We start from the raw sequence: 14,644 nt of genomic DNA, 5'->3' as shown, positions 1-14,644 counted from the left end.
TGAGTTCAGTTTCTTTAGGTTTGTTTTTGTTTGTTTGTTTTTTTTTTAAAAACCAGGACGTTATAGGAAGTGCAGACCTCTTACTGTGCTAAATGATAAAGTGGTACAACTAAATCAGCTTAAATTGTGAACTGAATTCTACTAAGCTCCTTGCAAAAAAAGCAAGGAGAAATTCCAGTTTTCCAGTATATATTTATAAATATCAGCTCCTGTTCTGCATTTTTTAGAAAAATAAGTTTCTGATAAATACAATGTATGTCTTCTTTCTGAATACTATACAGTTAAGACTGCTAAGTATGGTGAAGTCTAACTTTCAGTGAGGATTTGTAAACTGTGCATTCCTCTCATAAAAAAACACATTTGGCAAATTCCAAACACATGCAGGTTCCTCTCTCTCCTATGAATTCTGATGCGAACTACTTTGGCCTGTGAATATGAAATTGCATAAATGCTTACATTTACTTAACCATTCTTTGCAGGATGTGGGGATTACTGACTAGCTGTTATCCTGGGTAACACTCTCATAGCAGTTAAAATCCTTCCCTTAAATAACAAGGCATACCATAATGATTTTCAAAATAGCACACATTAATCTCTTCTGTTCCTCATGCAATTGCACAGTATTTCTGGCTTATGTGCACAACTGTCTTGTCATTTAGAAATAGCTTCTCTTCAACAAAAAATTTGAATTGTACCACAAAAGGTCATGTTTAACTAAAATAAGCAGCTTAAGCCAACTGATTAAATAAAAGGAATAGGTAGTCTAATATAAGAGAATGGTTCAAATCAATATGTTGTTTTGCATGGTATTTATTTTGTTGGCATGTTCAGTATGAGATACCAACATGCTGATGAAAGCCTAAGTGGCAAAAGACGTGAAAGGATGAAAACATTTGTTTATCTCTGTGTGTCCAAGGTTTTGGGCTTATATACAGGAACACTTTTCTCCTGAAGCGATGGAAGGCCCTTAATTATATCTGCAGCTTTCTCTGCTATCATAATAGTTGGGGCATTCAGATTTCCACTGACAACACTGGGCATTATTGAAGCATCTACTACTCTCAAGTTTTCAACGCCGATTACTTTTGTTTGGGGATCAACTACAGCAGTGCTGTCTGAAAGCTGACCCATTTTACAGGTGCAGGAAGGATGATAAGCACTATCAGCCTTCTGCCTTATGAAAGCATCTATTTCTTTGTCAGACTGAATGTGGTTTCCTGGTTGAATTTCAGGCCCACGAAATTTTTCAAAAGCTTTCTGAGCAAAGATCTCTCTGGTCAACTTGACACACTGGCGGAATTCCCAAATATCTCTTTCTGTATGGAGAGAAAATAAGAAAACTGTAAGTACACCCTTAATTTAGTAATACATACGGAATGCATAACAGAAAAGAATAGCATCAAAGAAAAAAGGCTGGAGGGAAAGTCTCTCACACTTACTGCTGAAAGCCATAATAAAATAGGATATTTTTCAAAGTCACAGATATTTACATTCACTGTGAACAAAACTGTCACTTACATGGCACAATCCCAAAAGGGAATAGGTGAGCTATGAAGAATTGCTCTTTATTTCGCTATACCCACTGTCTAGCCAAGGACACTAGTCTCAGCACAAAGAAGCAAACAAGATCCATTCCTGCACAAGCAGAGGAGGGGATGAAATGAATGCAGCAAACACCAAGAACCCTGACTGCATCCCCAACAGGGAATTCTTTTTGGTTTATGCAGTGCTTTGCACAATGGCCTCTCTTGATACTAACTGTCTTTTATAAATGAGAAATAAATAACAATGCACCAACCAGCACTTCTGAACTGGTGTTGAGTAGATATGAAAATCTGCTACTGAAACAGGCAGGAAATAAGTTGAGATCAGAGCAAGGAGAGGCTGCGTTTACCTGTTGACATGTAGTTAGGCTCAATGAGAGGATGGTCATTTGGGTCTGTACTCTTCAGCTTTAGCCAGCCCACACTCGTGCTCCTCATGGGTCCCACGTGGACCTGCAACACCCATGCTATACTCATGATGCAATCCCACCAGACGTATTTTCAAATTCAGTATGAATTTTTTTTTGCAATTTGGACAGTTTTTACAAGTTAAGCAAATGTAGACGTTAAAGGAAGATAATGGAAAGTGCCATTGAACATTTTTCCATTTTATCTAAATTTGTTGTAAATATGGTATTCCATAAGAGGAAGTGAATATACCTGTCTTATCAACTTCACAGCTGTTCTTTTAATTTAAAATACAGCCATTCCAATTTAGCAGTAGCAGAGCATTCTAATACAATCAGCAATCAGACCAAATTACTATCATCACTGAAGAAAAGAGATTAGCAAGAAGAAACATGTATATTCAGTGACAGTTCCCCAGCATTAGCACAGACTTTTGGATCAAGATCATAGTCTAAAATGGGGCTTGGATTTGTGCCAATGAATAAATGACTGGCTTCATACATTCTCGCTTAAACCTGTGTCTAAACTGCACTGGAGCAGGGAACACCTTGTTTTAGTTTTGTACAGCACCTAGCACAATGGTATCCTAATCGATAGCACTATGGCACTTCAGTAGTGCAAATACTTAAACAGCAGTTCAATACTTGCCTACTTTCCCAGAGATAAAAAGTAACATAATTTTGGTAGCAATATGAAATAACAAGCTCATGTTTTTTCCCCGATGTAGGAGGTTAAGCCAGCTCTTTTGTATTATACAGAACAAAGTATTTTTCAGTATATAGCCAATTATCAATATTTATAACAGAGCCTAAGCCTCCTTGCTAATTGCTACAGAACATCACTGGAATATGCTCTTCAACAACTCACCTGGTAAGCTTCCATTGTGGAAGCAACCCGACCATGATCAATCACCTGAGAAGGGAGAAAGTGGAACTGAATGTCGGGGTGAGGAACCCCTGGTTCACTTCGGATAAAACCACCAGATTCTAAGTGGGCAGTGGCTCCCTCACCTAGAGTGTAAATGAGAGAGAAATGCTATTAAAAGACCTCAGAAAAGCAAGAAATCCAATTCTTCTTAACCTTTGGTTTCACTAGTATGAATAATTTATATATACAGTGGCAATTGCAAGGAGAGCAAATCCATTATGAACAGCTTGTAATTTAAGCAATATGCATCACTTTCATGTGCTTTTTAATCACTAGATAAATGTAAATATGCATAACTTTGGAAATCCCACTTATTTGAGAGTGGGACGTAACAGTTATCTCACTGTAACTGGCAGGCCTAGGGTCTAACTCCAGAGGCAGATTTGGTCCCAGGATCCTAACAGGTGTGGAGGGAACTGACTGCAGCATCCTGATATCACTGCGCTGTGCGCTCCATGACATGCAGTATAGTTATCCCATCAGTCACGTGTAATAGGCAGAGCCGTCCACAGTACCCACCCTGAAGGGGAAAGATGAAGAGCCTGCAATGCCCCTCATATTATGTTATTTTCACATCTGTTTAAAACCATAAGTTAGCCCTCAATATTTACTCGCATGGTAAAAAGCCACATATACCCAGCGTAAGTTGTCGAATACTAACATAATAATTCAGCAAGTGATGAAGATCTCAACTTTGGCCAACCTATTTTACTGATTTCAAGGATTACTTTTACAGATTCTTTTTAAGGTACAACTTACAGCTGAGTTACTGTAAAATGCGTGTGTCATTTTAATGAAAGTCACTTCTGATTTACATGCAAGCATAAAGGGTTCTGATCAGAGCAACAAACTAATTCTTTGGGGGCAATTATGCAGAAAACTTAATTCAGTTCAACAATATGTTTTTATTGACACGATATCTATTTCAAATAGAATTTTTTCTTCATTTTTTTACAACAGCTTTTCTCAGTAGCACCAAGATTTTTAAATGTAGAATTTCTCTTAAAATGAGACATAAAAATGTTAAAAAACAGTGTATAAAACCCTTCCTTGTTACTTAAGATATAATTGTTTTAAAATATTCTGATTTAGAAAAAAAGAAATAGTTCAAGTCCACGTGCAAGCTCCAGTTATTTCCCAGAACATGAAAAGAATTATATACGAAGGCTCCCAGACTTTGAAATTCATGGCTTGTAATAATTCTAAATCAATCAATGGTAGAATGATTGCATAATTTGTTTCATACCTGTAAACTTCCAAAGCCATTCTAGACCAATCCTCACCATGTTAACTGGCTTTTGTGCATTATATAGAGTAATGGGTTTGGTGCACTTTTGCTGGACATACACTTCTAAATGATCTTGAAGGTTCTGGCCTACTCCTGGGGGGGAGTAGAAAGGGGGAGGAGGGAGAAGAAAGGGAAAAAAAGAAGTTATTTCACACAGAACTATTATACACAACATTTGCAACCAGAAAACAGCATAAATGGGAACTAAACTAACCTCTTACAAGGGCAGTGATGACTAAGACCAAGACCATGAGTCATACCAGCCTTTTGCTCATGTCAGAATAAGGTTTTACATAAACATAGCATAACTAGAATGAAAATAGAAAGTTAAATGGCAGACATATAACTTGTTCTAAAATTGCCAGATATGACTTCTAAATACAGTACTAGCTTTTCTAGTTTTAAGGCCAAGTTCATGTTATTCCTTCTGTCTTTGAATATATATTACAGTGGGAGTTTATACAATCTGTTGTGGATCAAAACTCATTCAAAATTCTAAATTATAAGTATGCTGCTTTGCTTTAAAAGTACTCAGTGGCATTTTTCAGAAAGGCATTTTTCACTGTCAAATGTAGTGAAGAAAGTGTAGGAGTTTATTGCTCAATTCTAAAATCAATGCATGTTTCCAGTGATTTGTAACACTTACTTTCAGTCCACACAACCTGACATAAAGACAACTGAATTTCATGGATTCATTTCATTTAATGTTCTTTGAATTGCATCCACAGGAAGATGTAAGGTTAAAAGAAATAATAAAATTACCAGGAAGATGGCAAACAACAGGGATCCCCAGTTTTTTTAGATCATCTGCATTGCCAATCCCAGACAACATAAGCAGCTGTGGAGAATTTATGGCACCTCCACTTAAAATAACTTCTTTACTGGCAAAAGCCTAAAAGGAAATGAGCACAAAAGTCCTAAAATTATTAAGCCTGATCTGAATGCAAGCAACATGTCAAGAGCTTCTGTTCAGATATGCTATTCTGATCCAGATTAGACACCCTCCCCTCACATTTTTCTCATTCTCAATGTATTCCTATCTTGCTAGTAGTTTCTGCAGAGAGAAATGATCAAGCTTTCACTTTGATCATTTCTGTATTTATTCCCATGTTTACAATCCATTCAAACTGTATGGCACACAAACATTCAGCTCAGCCAGCACCATGGCTGCCAATAACTCCTGTGCTACTTCCCAGGAAAAAAGTACCTATGACACTGGGATCAGTCAGCTAAGCATCTCTTCCGTTTTCAATAACTGTTTGTAAATTAAAACTGAAACTCCTAAGGAAGATTCTGAATTCAGAGACATGCTAGCTCAAAAATTCTCAAGAGCTTATTTTCTTAATTCAACCAAGACTAATGTTTGGTTTCTTAGCTCACTGTAGTCCTCAGACGCCCCTCAACCACTAAAGCACTACTGAGAAAACTCTGGCTGCAGGCATATATATAATTCTGTTTTGCTGATAGACTTTTCATCAAACAGTTTGAGTCTGAGCCCTGAGCTGGTCATGATACAGGCTGCTAAACTATTCCTCCGCCTTTGATTTGGTTTTCTGTGCTGGATAGTTCTTTTTCTGGAACCTTCTCTGTAAGTATTTTTGGCACATCTCTTCCCAAGGATTTCTGCCCCAAAATATTCTCATTTAGCAATACCAAAATCTTTCTCTGTGTCATTTGTATCTGAGGGCTACCTCTTCCCTGTTGCCACATCTCTTAAATTTAGGATCAGAACTACCCCCCTTAGTGCTTTTCACTGTTAAAAGGGAAAACTGTGTAGAGTAAGAAAATATTGATACCCTCCTCCTTTTCCCTTTACTCTTTGAAAGATTGTTGCTAGTAATAAGATCAAAATGTAGTAAGAAGATAAATTTTGATAAATTGTTTCCACACTATTTATCCGATATTCCCGATGGATAGCCGGTGCTGATATTTTTTGTTCATTATTGTTTTGCCCCAGGCAATCATTACTATGTTAGGACTAATACACAGCATATCTGTGACTGCTGAATCAATACCTAGATCTGTATTTTGCATGTTATACAAATATAGCTTATTTCTATTTTCTATGGTACACACAGAACTGGTGCCAGTTTGTTCCAGGTAGCATTCAAATGATGCTCGTTTGGTCTATGCTCACTGCAAAGTCAGCACTGTAGTTATTCCTAGCCCAAATACAGTCTTTCATTTTGCTTAAAGCTAACATGCGAAGAGGTAAAACTGACTTTGAAACATTTTTGTATGGGTTATTTAGTCTATGATACATTAAAAACATTTTTCCCCTCTAAAGACACTTTTCTGCTTGCTTCTGAACTCAGAAACTCCAGGAATGTTCAGTCTACCTTCCCTACTTTTGTCAGAGGGCTTACTGCAGTCCTGGGAGCTCTCCAGGACCCCAATGTCTACTGAAATAACAATTAAGTCACCGGCTTGATGAATAGGTTTTGAATCATGCTTGAATCAGGTTTTGATCATCTTTTAACTTTACTGATGACTGATGTAAAGAGATCCTATCTAAAATAGACTGTAAAAACAAAAACGCTTTAGTGTAATCAAGTGTTTCATCTTCATGTTCATAATGTAATAAAATTATTAGCTCTTCCATCCTGACAGGTAAAAAATTTTCCAGAAAGTAAAAGCAGACAAGTCCTGCAATTCTGATGTTGGGGGGAAAAAAAGGAAGGGAAATACTTTGAAGGTGTACATTTTATGATATATGCTATAAATATATATCATTCACTATGTGTAATTCATACATGTATTAATATGTATGAAAATTCATAGCAATTAAAGAATTTTGCAATTGAAGTGGTCCAGTATTCAGAAAGTCTTTGATCATATGTAATTAGCTTTCCAAGACTTTCTTCAACAAAATTAATCTTGATAATGGCACAAGAACAGCAAGTAGAGACACTGTTTTTGCAGACATTTAATAGCTCATGAAATCAATTAAATTTTCTGCAACTTTTGTTTTACATTGTTAAAATGATATCATTACCAATCCACTTAGAAAACAACAGATGTTCTGTGCATTAGAAAATGAAAGAACAGTTTGTTTATATTGCATTTTAACTTTTAGCAGGTGTTCAGTCACACAACACTTGTCTGTTGAGTCTTGTAAGCCTTACTGAACTCAAACCATCAAAATTTGTATTCTCTCTTTAGGATATTACTGTTACATTTTTTAATTGTTTTATAATTGTTTGTGACTAAATATCTTAAGTTATTAACATACAAATCCCTTTTAGGCAATTTCCTAGTTACATACTCTATAATCAGCTGTAATAGTAAAGAGCTAAGGGAAATGAGAATGTTTTAGGTCTTGTAGAAGTCAATGGATTGAAAGCTGCATAAAATGAACTGTTTATCCACAGAGTTAAGTCGTAATGGCAATTCAAGCTTCCTTCCACATGATCACATGTTCAGTGGAAGTTGGACTGAGACCGAAAAATATTAATTCCACAAACAACCATAAGGCACTTTTAATCATTACGTTTCATCATTACTATCCCAAAACTCAATACATAATGGCAAAGTAGAAGTGAATGACTCATTATATATCCCTTGAGCCATTCAGATTTCAGTATCTAGCTTTTACAGATTTTCCTATGCCAAAACAGCATTTTCACAATTGTTTTTCAGAAGCATCAGCATTTCAGCACACTAGCCAATATGCTGAGACAGTGTATGATTGCACCATAGGTTCCAACCAGAAACCTTACGCAACACTCTAGCGTAACATCAAGTTATGGCTTGTCCCTTCGGTACCGAGAGATGGAAATATAATGGAGATGTTAATCTCTAATCGATACAGCTGAAGTATCACCTACTGTAAAATAACTGACAAGGAATCACGTGCTAGAAGAGACAACATAGCATCTGAAAAGCAGACATTTTACATAGTAAAGTGCCACTTTTAATAAAAGTTTGTTTTAAAAAAAATTTTTAATTTTGCTTTGACTCATACCTTTCATACTGGAAAATAAAAATCTCTCACCTTCTTCCTTTGCCCATTTTTCACATACTCAACACCAATGGCTTTTGTTCCTTGAAACAAGATCTTTGTTACAAGTGTCTTCTCTGCAACTGACAAATTTGGACGTGATATGGCTGGATGAAGGTAAGCACTAGCTGTGCTCCATCTTTGACCTACAACGTATATTTACATTAAACATCAAAACAGTCATGCTCAGTATTCTTCAAGATTTTGGCCAATAACAGTCAGGATGTTTACAGGGGGGAAGCCTTCATAGCGTTTATAGAGTTCAAAGCAAATGTGATTTGATATAATAACTAAAGATTTTAACATAACAAATTTCACAATGAAAACCTACCCTCCTTCCCAAATTTAACTATGAATCAAGACTTGCATGCCAATGCAATTTTCAATGAAATACACCCTAGACTGATAGCAAGCTGCTGTGAAAAGAACAGGGTGTAAATAGAGAGTGCCATAGCTGTTAAGTAATCCAAACAACCAAATGGCATTCAGTGCAGATTATATGTCCATATTCCAAAATGCTTTCAGAAGTACCACTGGTGAGTCAGAAATACAAATTACTTAAGGATCCCTTTATGATTTACCTTGGTGTACAGTCATGTCCATCCAGCCAAATCCTTCTTGCTGATAGCCATTCATATCATCTGTGAAGGGATACCCAGCTTGCTGGGTTGCCTCCAGGAATGCATGATGAAGAGGATGGTTTGTTTTCCCTCTTGACACATACAGGGGTCCATTTCCACCTCTGTACTGATCTGGCCCCAGTTCATGTGTCTGTGCCTTCTTAAAATAGGGCAAGCAATGTTCGTAGTCCCATCCTATAGCCCCTTCCCTGCTCCATCGATTATAATCTTCTGCATGCCCACGAATGTATACCATAGCATTGAGAGAAGAGGAGCCACCCCACACTCTTCCTCGGGGCCAGTACATAATTCGGTTATCCATATGCTTTTGTGATGTTGTGTGGTAATACCAGTTATATTTCTCATCACAGAGGTTGTATGTTAATGCAGCAGGCATATGAATCTTCCACATCAGTCTTTTACTACCTAGAAGGGTATCTTTAGGGCCTGCTTCCAAAAGTAGTACAGTGCTGAGAGGGTCTTCAGTCAACCTGTTGGCTAATACACACCCTGCTGATCCAGCTCCAACAATGACATAATTATAAGAGTTTGCCTTTTCAGAACTAAGTTGAGATGATGTACGTGAAATTTTGAATTGCTGTTTGTTGATGGCCAATATGTTCTTTAATATGTGTACTTTAAACAGAGTTCCTGTTACTTTGTGCATCTGATTCACAGGACTGCAACATTTAACTCCTTTCATTAAGTATGACATCTTTACTGACAGTATCACTCTTGCAGAATTTCTAACAAAAATCCAGTGTTTTACCCTAGAAAAACAAACAAACAAAAATTCTAATTAAGATGTAAGCATTAATACAGTGCATGACCTCTAAAATGTCAGTCATTTTCAGGTAAAACTGGTATACTTTACCCATTCTCACTATCCAAAAGGTTAACAACAATGCCAATAAACCAATAAACATTTACTCTGAAACTTGCTGTCTTACTATTCTTTTAATGCAGTCAAGTGGCATACTATTTTGTATTATATGCAGCCTGATTTTGATTTGCTTCTTGTTCCTGAGATAGATACATGAAGCACATTTTCAAGTATTTGCCAGAACCATAAAGGATGGAAGCCTTTGCTTATCTTGTAGTCTCTATTCATCTGCCTCTAGTAGGTAAGAATTTAAGAAAACCAACGATTTCATAAATTTCTCTGTAAGTTTGTGACAGTCAGTGATATTGTATAGCCAATTCACAACAATGGAAATGATGAGTATGCCCACTGTAGATTCTGCCAGACCAAATCTAGGACGTCTCTACAAAACACGTGTAACAGTGAAACTCATTTTCAGCTATCCCTAAGGTGAAAAACTGCTGTTTTTTGAGGTATGTCTGCTAACATAGGAAAGGCAAAATCTGTTCATCTGTGCCTTTCTACCTTATTACTAAAACCAGATCCTGCAGGAGCGTTCTGAGGACAGTTACAATCTAATACCACAAGATCCTTAGGCCAAGTAGGTATGGCGATTTTTTTACCTTCAGGAAAGTCTGTGAGCCTTGCAAGCAACACAGGTTTAGCTCTGTGTAGTACAGGTTCAGGTACAGGGACTAAATACAAGACTTTCACAGCCTGTGTAAGTGTCACAGGTACTGATCCTGCTGGCCAGTCTGAAGTGTGTTTCTCTTGCTCTCTCCCCTTGAAACCGTTCCTCTTGGTATAAACAATTAGTGAAAATGGATATCCTTGGGCTGTATATAGTATTTCTCCCTGGCCCATGGCTTCTATCTAAGCAGTTGCCTTGAATTCTAGAGATAGCAACTTATCCAGAAGCTGTTACACTGTAATGCACTGCCCATCTGAAAGAGATAAGCAAGCTTTCTCCTGGAAATATATTGAGTACTGTATTATGTTTGTGAAATCTAATTTTTCAGAAATTAATTAGGTTGTTAATGTTGATTTTCATACATTCAAGTTTCATAGTTATCAAATATTGTGTATTATAAGCCCTGTATTTTTGTAAAACGTCTGGGTTTTTCACGAAAAGAACATGTCTTAATGAATCACTGAAATAATCAGCTTTTTCTTACTAAAAGGTAGAACAGAATGGTACTCATTTTCTTGGGTGAAACTCTACAATGTACAGTTTGTGAGAGCACACATGAGCTCTTAAGGCCAAACTCTGTAACAAAATTAGGTGCAGGTTCCTGATAAACGTTGAAAGCCTTCCATATACAACTATATTTATTTACAATTTGATGTACAATCTCATATGCAAAAGTATTTTCTTTTCTTCTGGGGGAAAGGATGGGAATAAGCATACATCTCTTACCCTTCTCTAGGAAAAACTTGTAATAGGCTGTACAGACCCTCAAACTTCTGGAAAATGAAAAACCAACCATGGAGAACAGTTTGCTCTGTTAAAAAAAAAAAAAAGGATGCAGGGAATAGGTCTGAGCCCAGAGTTCACACAGCTGATTCTCACATGGCTAATTCAAAATTGATTCCAGTTGAAGGTGGGGATTGTCTTTTACAGGTGGAGAACATTAAAGGATTCTGTCTTGGAAAGAAGGTTTGGCAATTTCCTGTGATACAGCAGAGGAGGATGCAAAGGTAGAGAGGTTTTTACTTTACTTGGTTTGGTTTGTGAGGGCTACAATTCTGAAGCACCTATGTTTAACCTGCAGAACTGGTGGGTCACAGGACTTTATTGTTTCAGGAACAGCAGATTGCTGATGGGGTTGGTAGGATATGGGCCTGGGCCCTGATGATCTGGGAAAGATGCTTTGTTCCTATAATGTGAGTTGTTTCTTTTTTTCTGGTGGAGATTCACCATGGTGAAGTCAAGTGATCAACCTTACTCCTGAGGAAGTAAACCTTCAGATTTGGTCCTACAGATGGTCAACACTTATTTAGATAGGTAGGGTTCACAAACTCTGGAACAAGTACTGGCCTGCTGTCCTGGTTTGGGCTGGGATAGAGTTAACTCTCTTCTTAGTAGCTGGTACAGTGCTGTGTTTTGGATTTAGTGTGAGAATAATGTTGATAACACACTGATGTTTTAGTTGTTGCTAAGTAGCGCTTATCCTAAGAAGTTAAGGACTTTTCAGTTTCCCATGCTCTGCCAGCAAGCAGGTGTGCAAGAAGCTGGGAGGGAGCAGAGCCGGGGCAGCTGACCCGAACTAGCCAAAGGGATATTCCATACCATAGGATGTCATGCTCAGTATATAAACTAGAGGGAGTTGGCTGGGAGGGGTGGATTGCTGCTCAGGCATCAGTCAGTGGGTGGTGAGCAAATGCATTGTGCATTGCTGTTCTTTTTCTTGAGTTTTATGTCCTTTTTTTTCCTTTTTTTTGTTATATTCCTTTTCATTACTATTATTATTATATTTCATTATTATTATTGTTAGTATTAAATTTTACTTTAGTTATTAAACTGTTCTTACCTCAACCCATGAGTTTTACCTTTTTTCCCCGATCCTCCTCCTCCCCATCCCACTGGGAGGGAGGAGGAGTGAGGGAGCTACTACGTGGTGCTTAGTTGCTGGCTGGGGTTAAAGCATGACACCTGCTTATTTTGGTATGGGATCTATAATGCCATCAAATATTACTGTGCCTCCTAACCAGTACGCTGGCTGTTAAGCCTACAACCTACCTAGCTGTTGGCTGTAAAGAGGGTAGATTCTGCAGAATCCCTGGAATCATGTTCAGTCAGAGACTGACTTACTCTGGTAGTGCTGGAGGCTGTAGTTCTACAGCTTGCTACAGCGTAAGCAGTGGCTACTGAGCTCCTGAAAATACTATGTCAAGTGACACTCCAAAGGCAGCATTGATGTTACAGGACTAAGTGTTTCTGTCTTGCCTTATGCCAGAACCCTAATACTGTCTAGACCCTTTTAAAAGGTGATTTGTTAAGAGCCCCTCGCATGTGCAGGCTTCGAAACTCATAGACCAATTCAACCTTGTATTGAAGGGGTTTGTATCAAGGACTGAGATCATGAAGTCCTGAAATCAGAACACAATGATACTTCTCTCTAAAATAATTTATGTAGTTCTATGAGCTTACATGGGTTTATCACAGTCCAAGTTCTTCTACAGAAGATAGTCTTGTGGAACTTCACAGGAGTTCCTCTTTGAACAAGAGAACATCAGTCAAGAAGTAACCTAATGCATCTTGCTCTCAACTTTCCCTTAGTTTTATCTGGCTTTTTTTGCCAGGGAGAATTTACAACCTGTGCAGTGTTCCAAAGAACTGTATTTCAGCAAGAATGTGCTTTTTCCAGTAACTGGAAAAAATCAAGTTGTTATCCTAATAGGTAGAGTCATCTGAGGCTCTGAGATGTGCTGGGGAAGCTGACCCAATTTACCCAGTAGAGAATTAAAGTTTTATGGCCAGATCTATTAAATATTGCAGTGGCTATGTCAAAACAAAATATGTAGAAATATGAAGGTTTACACAACGTGGTTCTACTGGAATGCTCTGTACTTACCACGAACAAAAAGTTGTCTTTTGGGCCTTACTGGATATTACTGCGTGTCTTTATCTGGATTCTCACCTATCATGACCTCTTTATGAACGTGTAGTAAGATGTTCCTCAGGAATCAGTGAACAGACCTGCAGAAATGCATATGGCAGCAACATAAAATATATTCACTGTATTACACTAGAACTTCAAAATCTGGAGCTCATTTTTAAAAAGTATGTATTTACTTTATGTACATACTTTATGTATGATATTACTATTGAGCAGGGCCTATAGACAGTGGTCTTAAAAGAGCGAGGAGAGCAGGAGCATCTCAGCAGGAAAATTCTGTTGCTACAATTTAATAATATATCTAATCATACACCAGGTAGCTAGAAGCGGGCAGTGGAGTTCTGAAGTTAAGTGTTTGGGGCTCCTTGCATCATTGTAACACATTGCTGAATGCAGTATCAGGCTTGCATGAGAAATAAACCCTGATGTAACCCATGGGTACCTACCATTGCAACTCTACAGATGTTGATTTGGGGTCACATGTGAAAACAGACTTGTCTAAGGGACAGTGAAGCTGTGAAAGGTGAAGAATGTCTTCACTTTTTTTTTTTTTTTTTTTTTTTTTTAAGGAAGGAGGAGAGAAAAAGATATGCAAGAGGCTGTGTAGGGCATCTAAGGACTAAATTGGCTTGCCTTCTCTGTAAGAAAGCTAAGCAAAAGTGCTAGGATTCAGCCCAGGGACCTTACTCCTAGACTTCTAGATTTAAAGGGCTCACAGTCCACAACAAAGAGACGAGGGTAGGTATCCTGCACACATGGGGCGATATATTGAAAAATGGACAGTAATGAAACGGTTCTGTAGGTGGGTGAGGTGGCTAATCTAAAAAAGTTACAGGGCACTGGGCATCCTTGGGAGTGAAGTTAGTCAACAGTGTCCTGGTCATAATATTCAAGCGACTTTGAGAATCAGTGTGTAGATGATTCACAAATTTCTATGCTTTTAAGTTCTGAAGTGCAGAGGTCAAAAATCAAGCCATTCTGATTTAATTTAAATCCAACATACATAGTTGGATTGAATGGATTAAAACACAAGTTTCAATGCGCAATTCTTTTTGTAATATTGATCCATACCCACTCTCATCTACACGTGATCCTCCTGCATGAGCACTATCCTACCCCAGTTCCTCTAAACCGATCCTGAAACAAAGAGATGATCACTGTGGCTGAAACTTTACTCCCTGTCCTATTTTGCCAGGGCCAAAACAATAATTTCCTCTCTGACAGATGCAAAATATGACCCCAGAGATGTCCAACAGCATGGACAATACATGGTGCAGCAGAGCAACAGGACCTTTGCTGGACATTTACCCTTCACGGCACTGCTCTGCCAAATCCTGTCAGGCCTGTCTGTGTAAGACGCAGGAGCAACAGCTCC

The 14,644-nt window shown here is 37.9% G+C and overlaps 1 protein-coding gene across 1 annotated transcript; it reads right to left on the bottom strand.

The window, feature by feature from the left end:
* Positions 1–670: 670 nt before the first annotated feature.
* Positions 671–11,095, bottom strand: LOC127021726 (choline dehydrogenase, mitochondrial-like). Its single transcript, XM_050904927.1, has 8 exons — positions 11,067–11,095; positions 8,749–9,557; positions 8,162–8,313; positions 4,930–5,059; positions 4,126–4,260; positions 2,820–2,962; positions 1,895–1,997; positions 671–1,316 (listed from the first exon to the last, which is right to left on the bottom strand). The coding sequence occupies exons 2-8, from the start codon at positions 9,500–9,502 to the stop codon at positions 898–900; spliced, it is 1,836 nt and encodes a 611-aa protein (XP_050760884.1). The 5' UTR covers positions 9,503–9,557; positions 11,067–11,095; the 3' UTR covers positions 671–897.
* Between the last annotated feature and the right edge of the window lie 3,549 nt (positions 11,096–14,644).

Source organism: Gymnogyps californianus, chromosome 13 (genome assembly GCF_018139145.2).
Source record: "Gymnogyps californianus isolate 813 chromosome 13, ASM1813914v2, whole genome shotgun sequence".
Classification (NCBI taxonomy): Eukaryota; Metazoa; Chordata; class Aves; order Accipitriformes; family Cathartidae; genus Gymnogyps; species Gymnogyps californianus.
The sequence above is the reverse complement of the archived record's forward strand: the minus strand, read 5'-3'. Positions and strand labels throughout refer to the sequence as shown.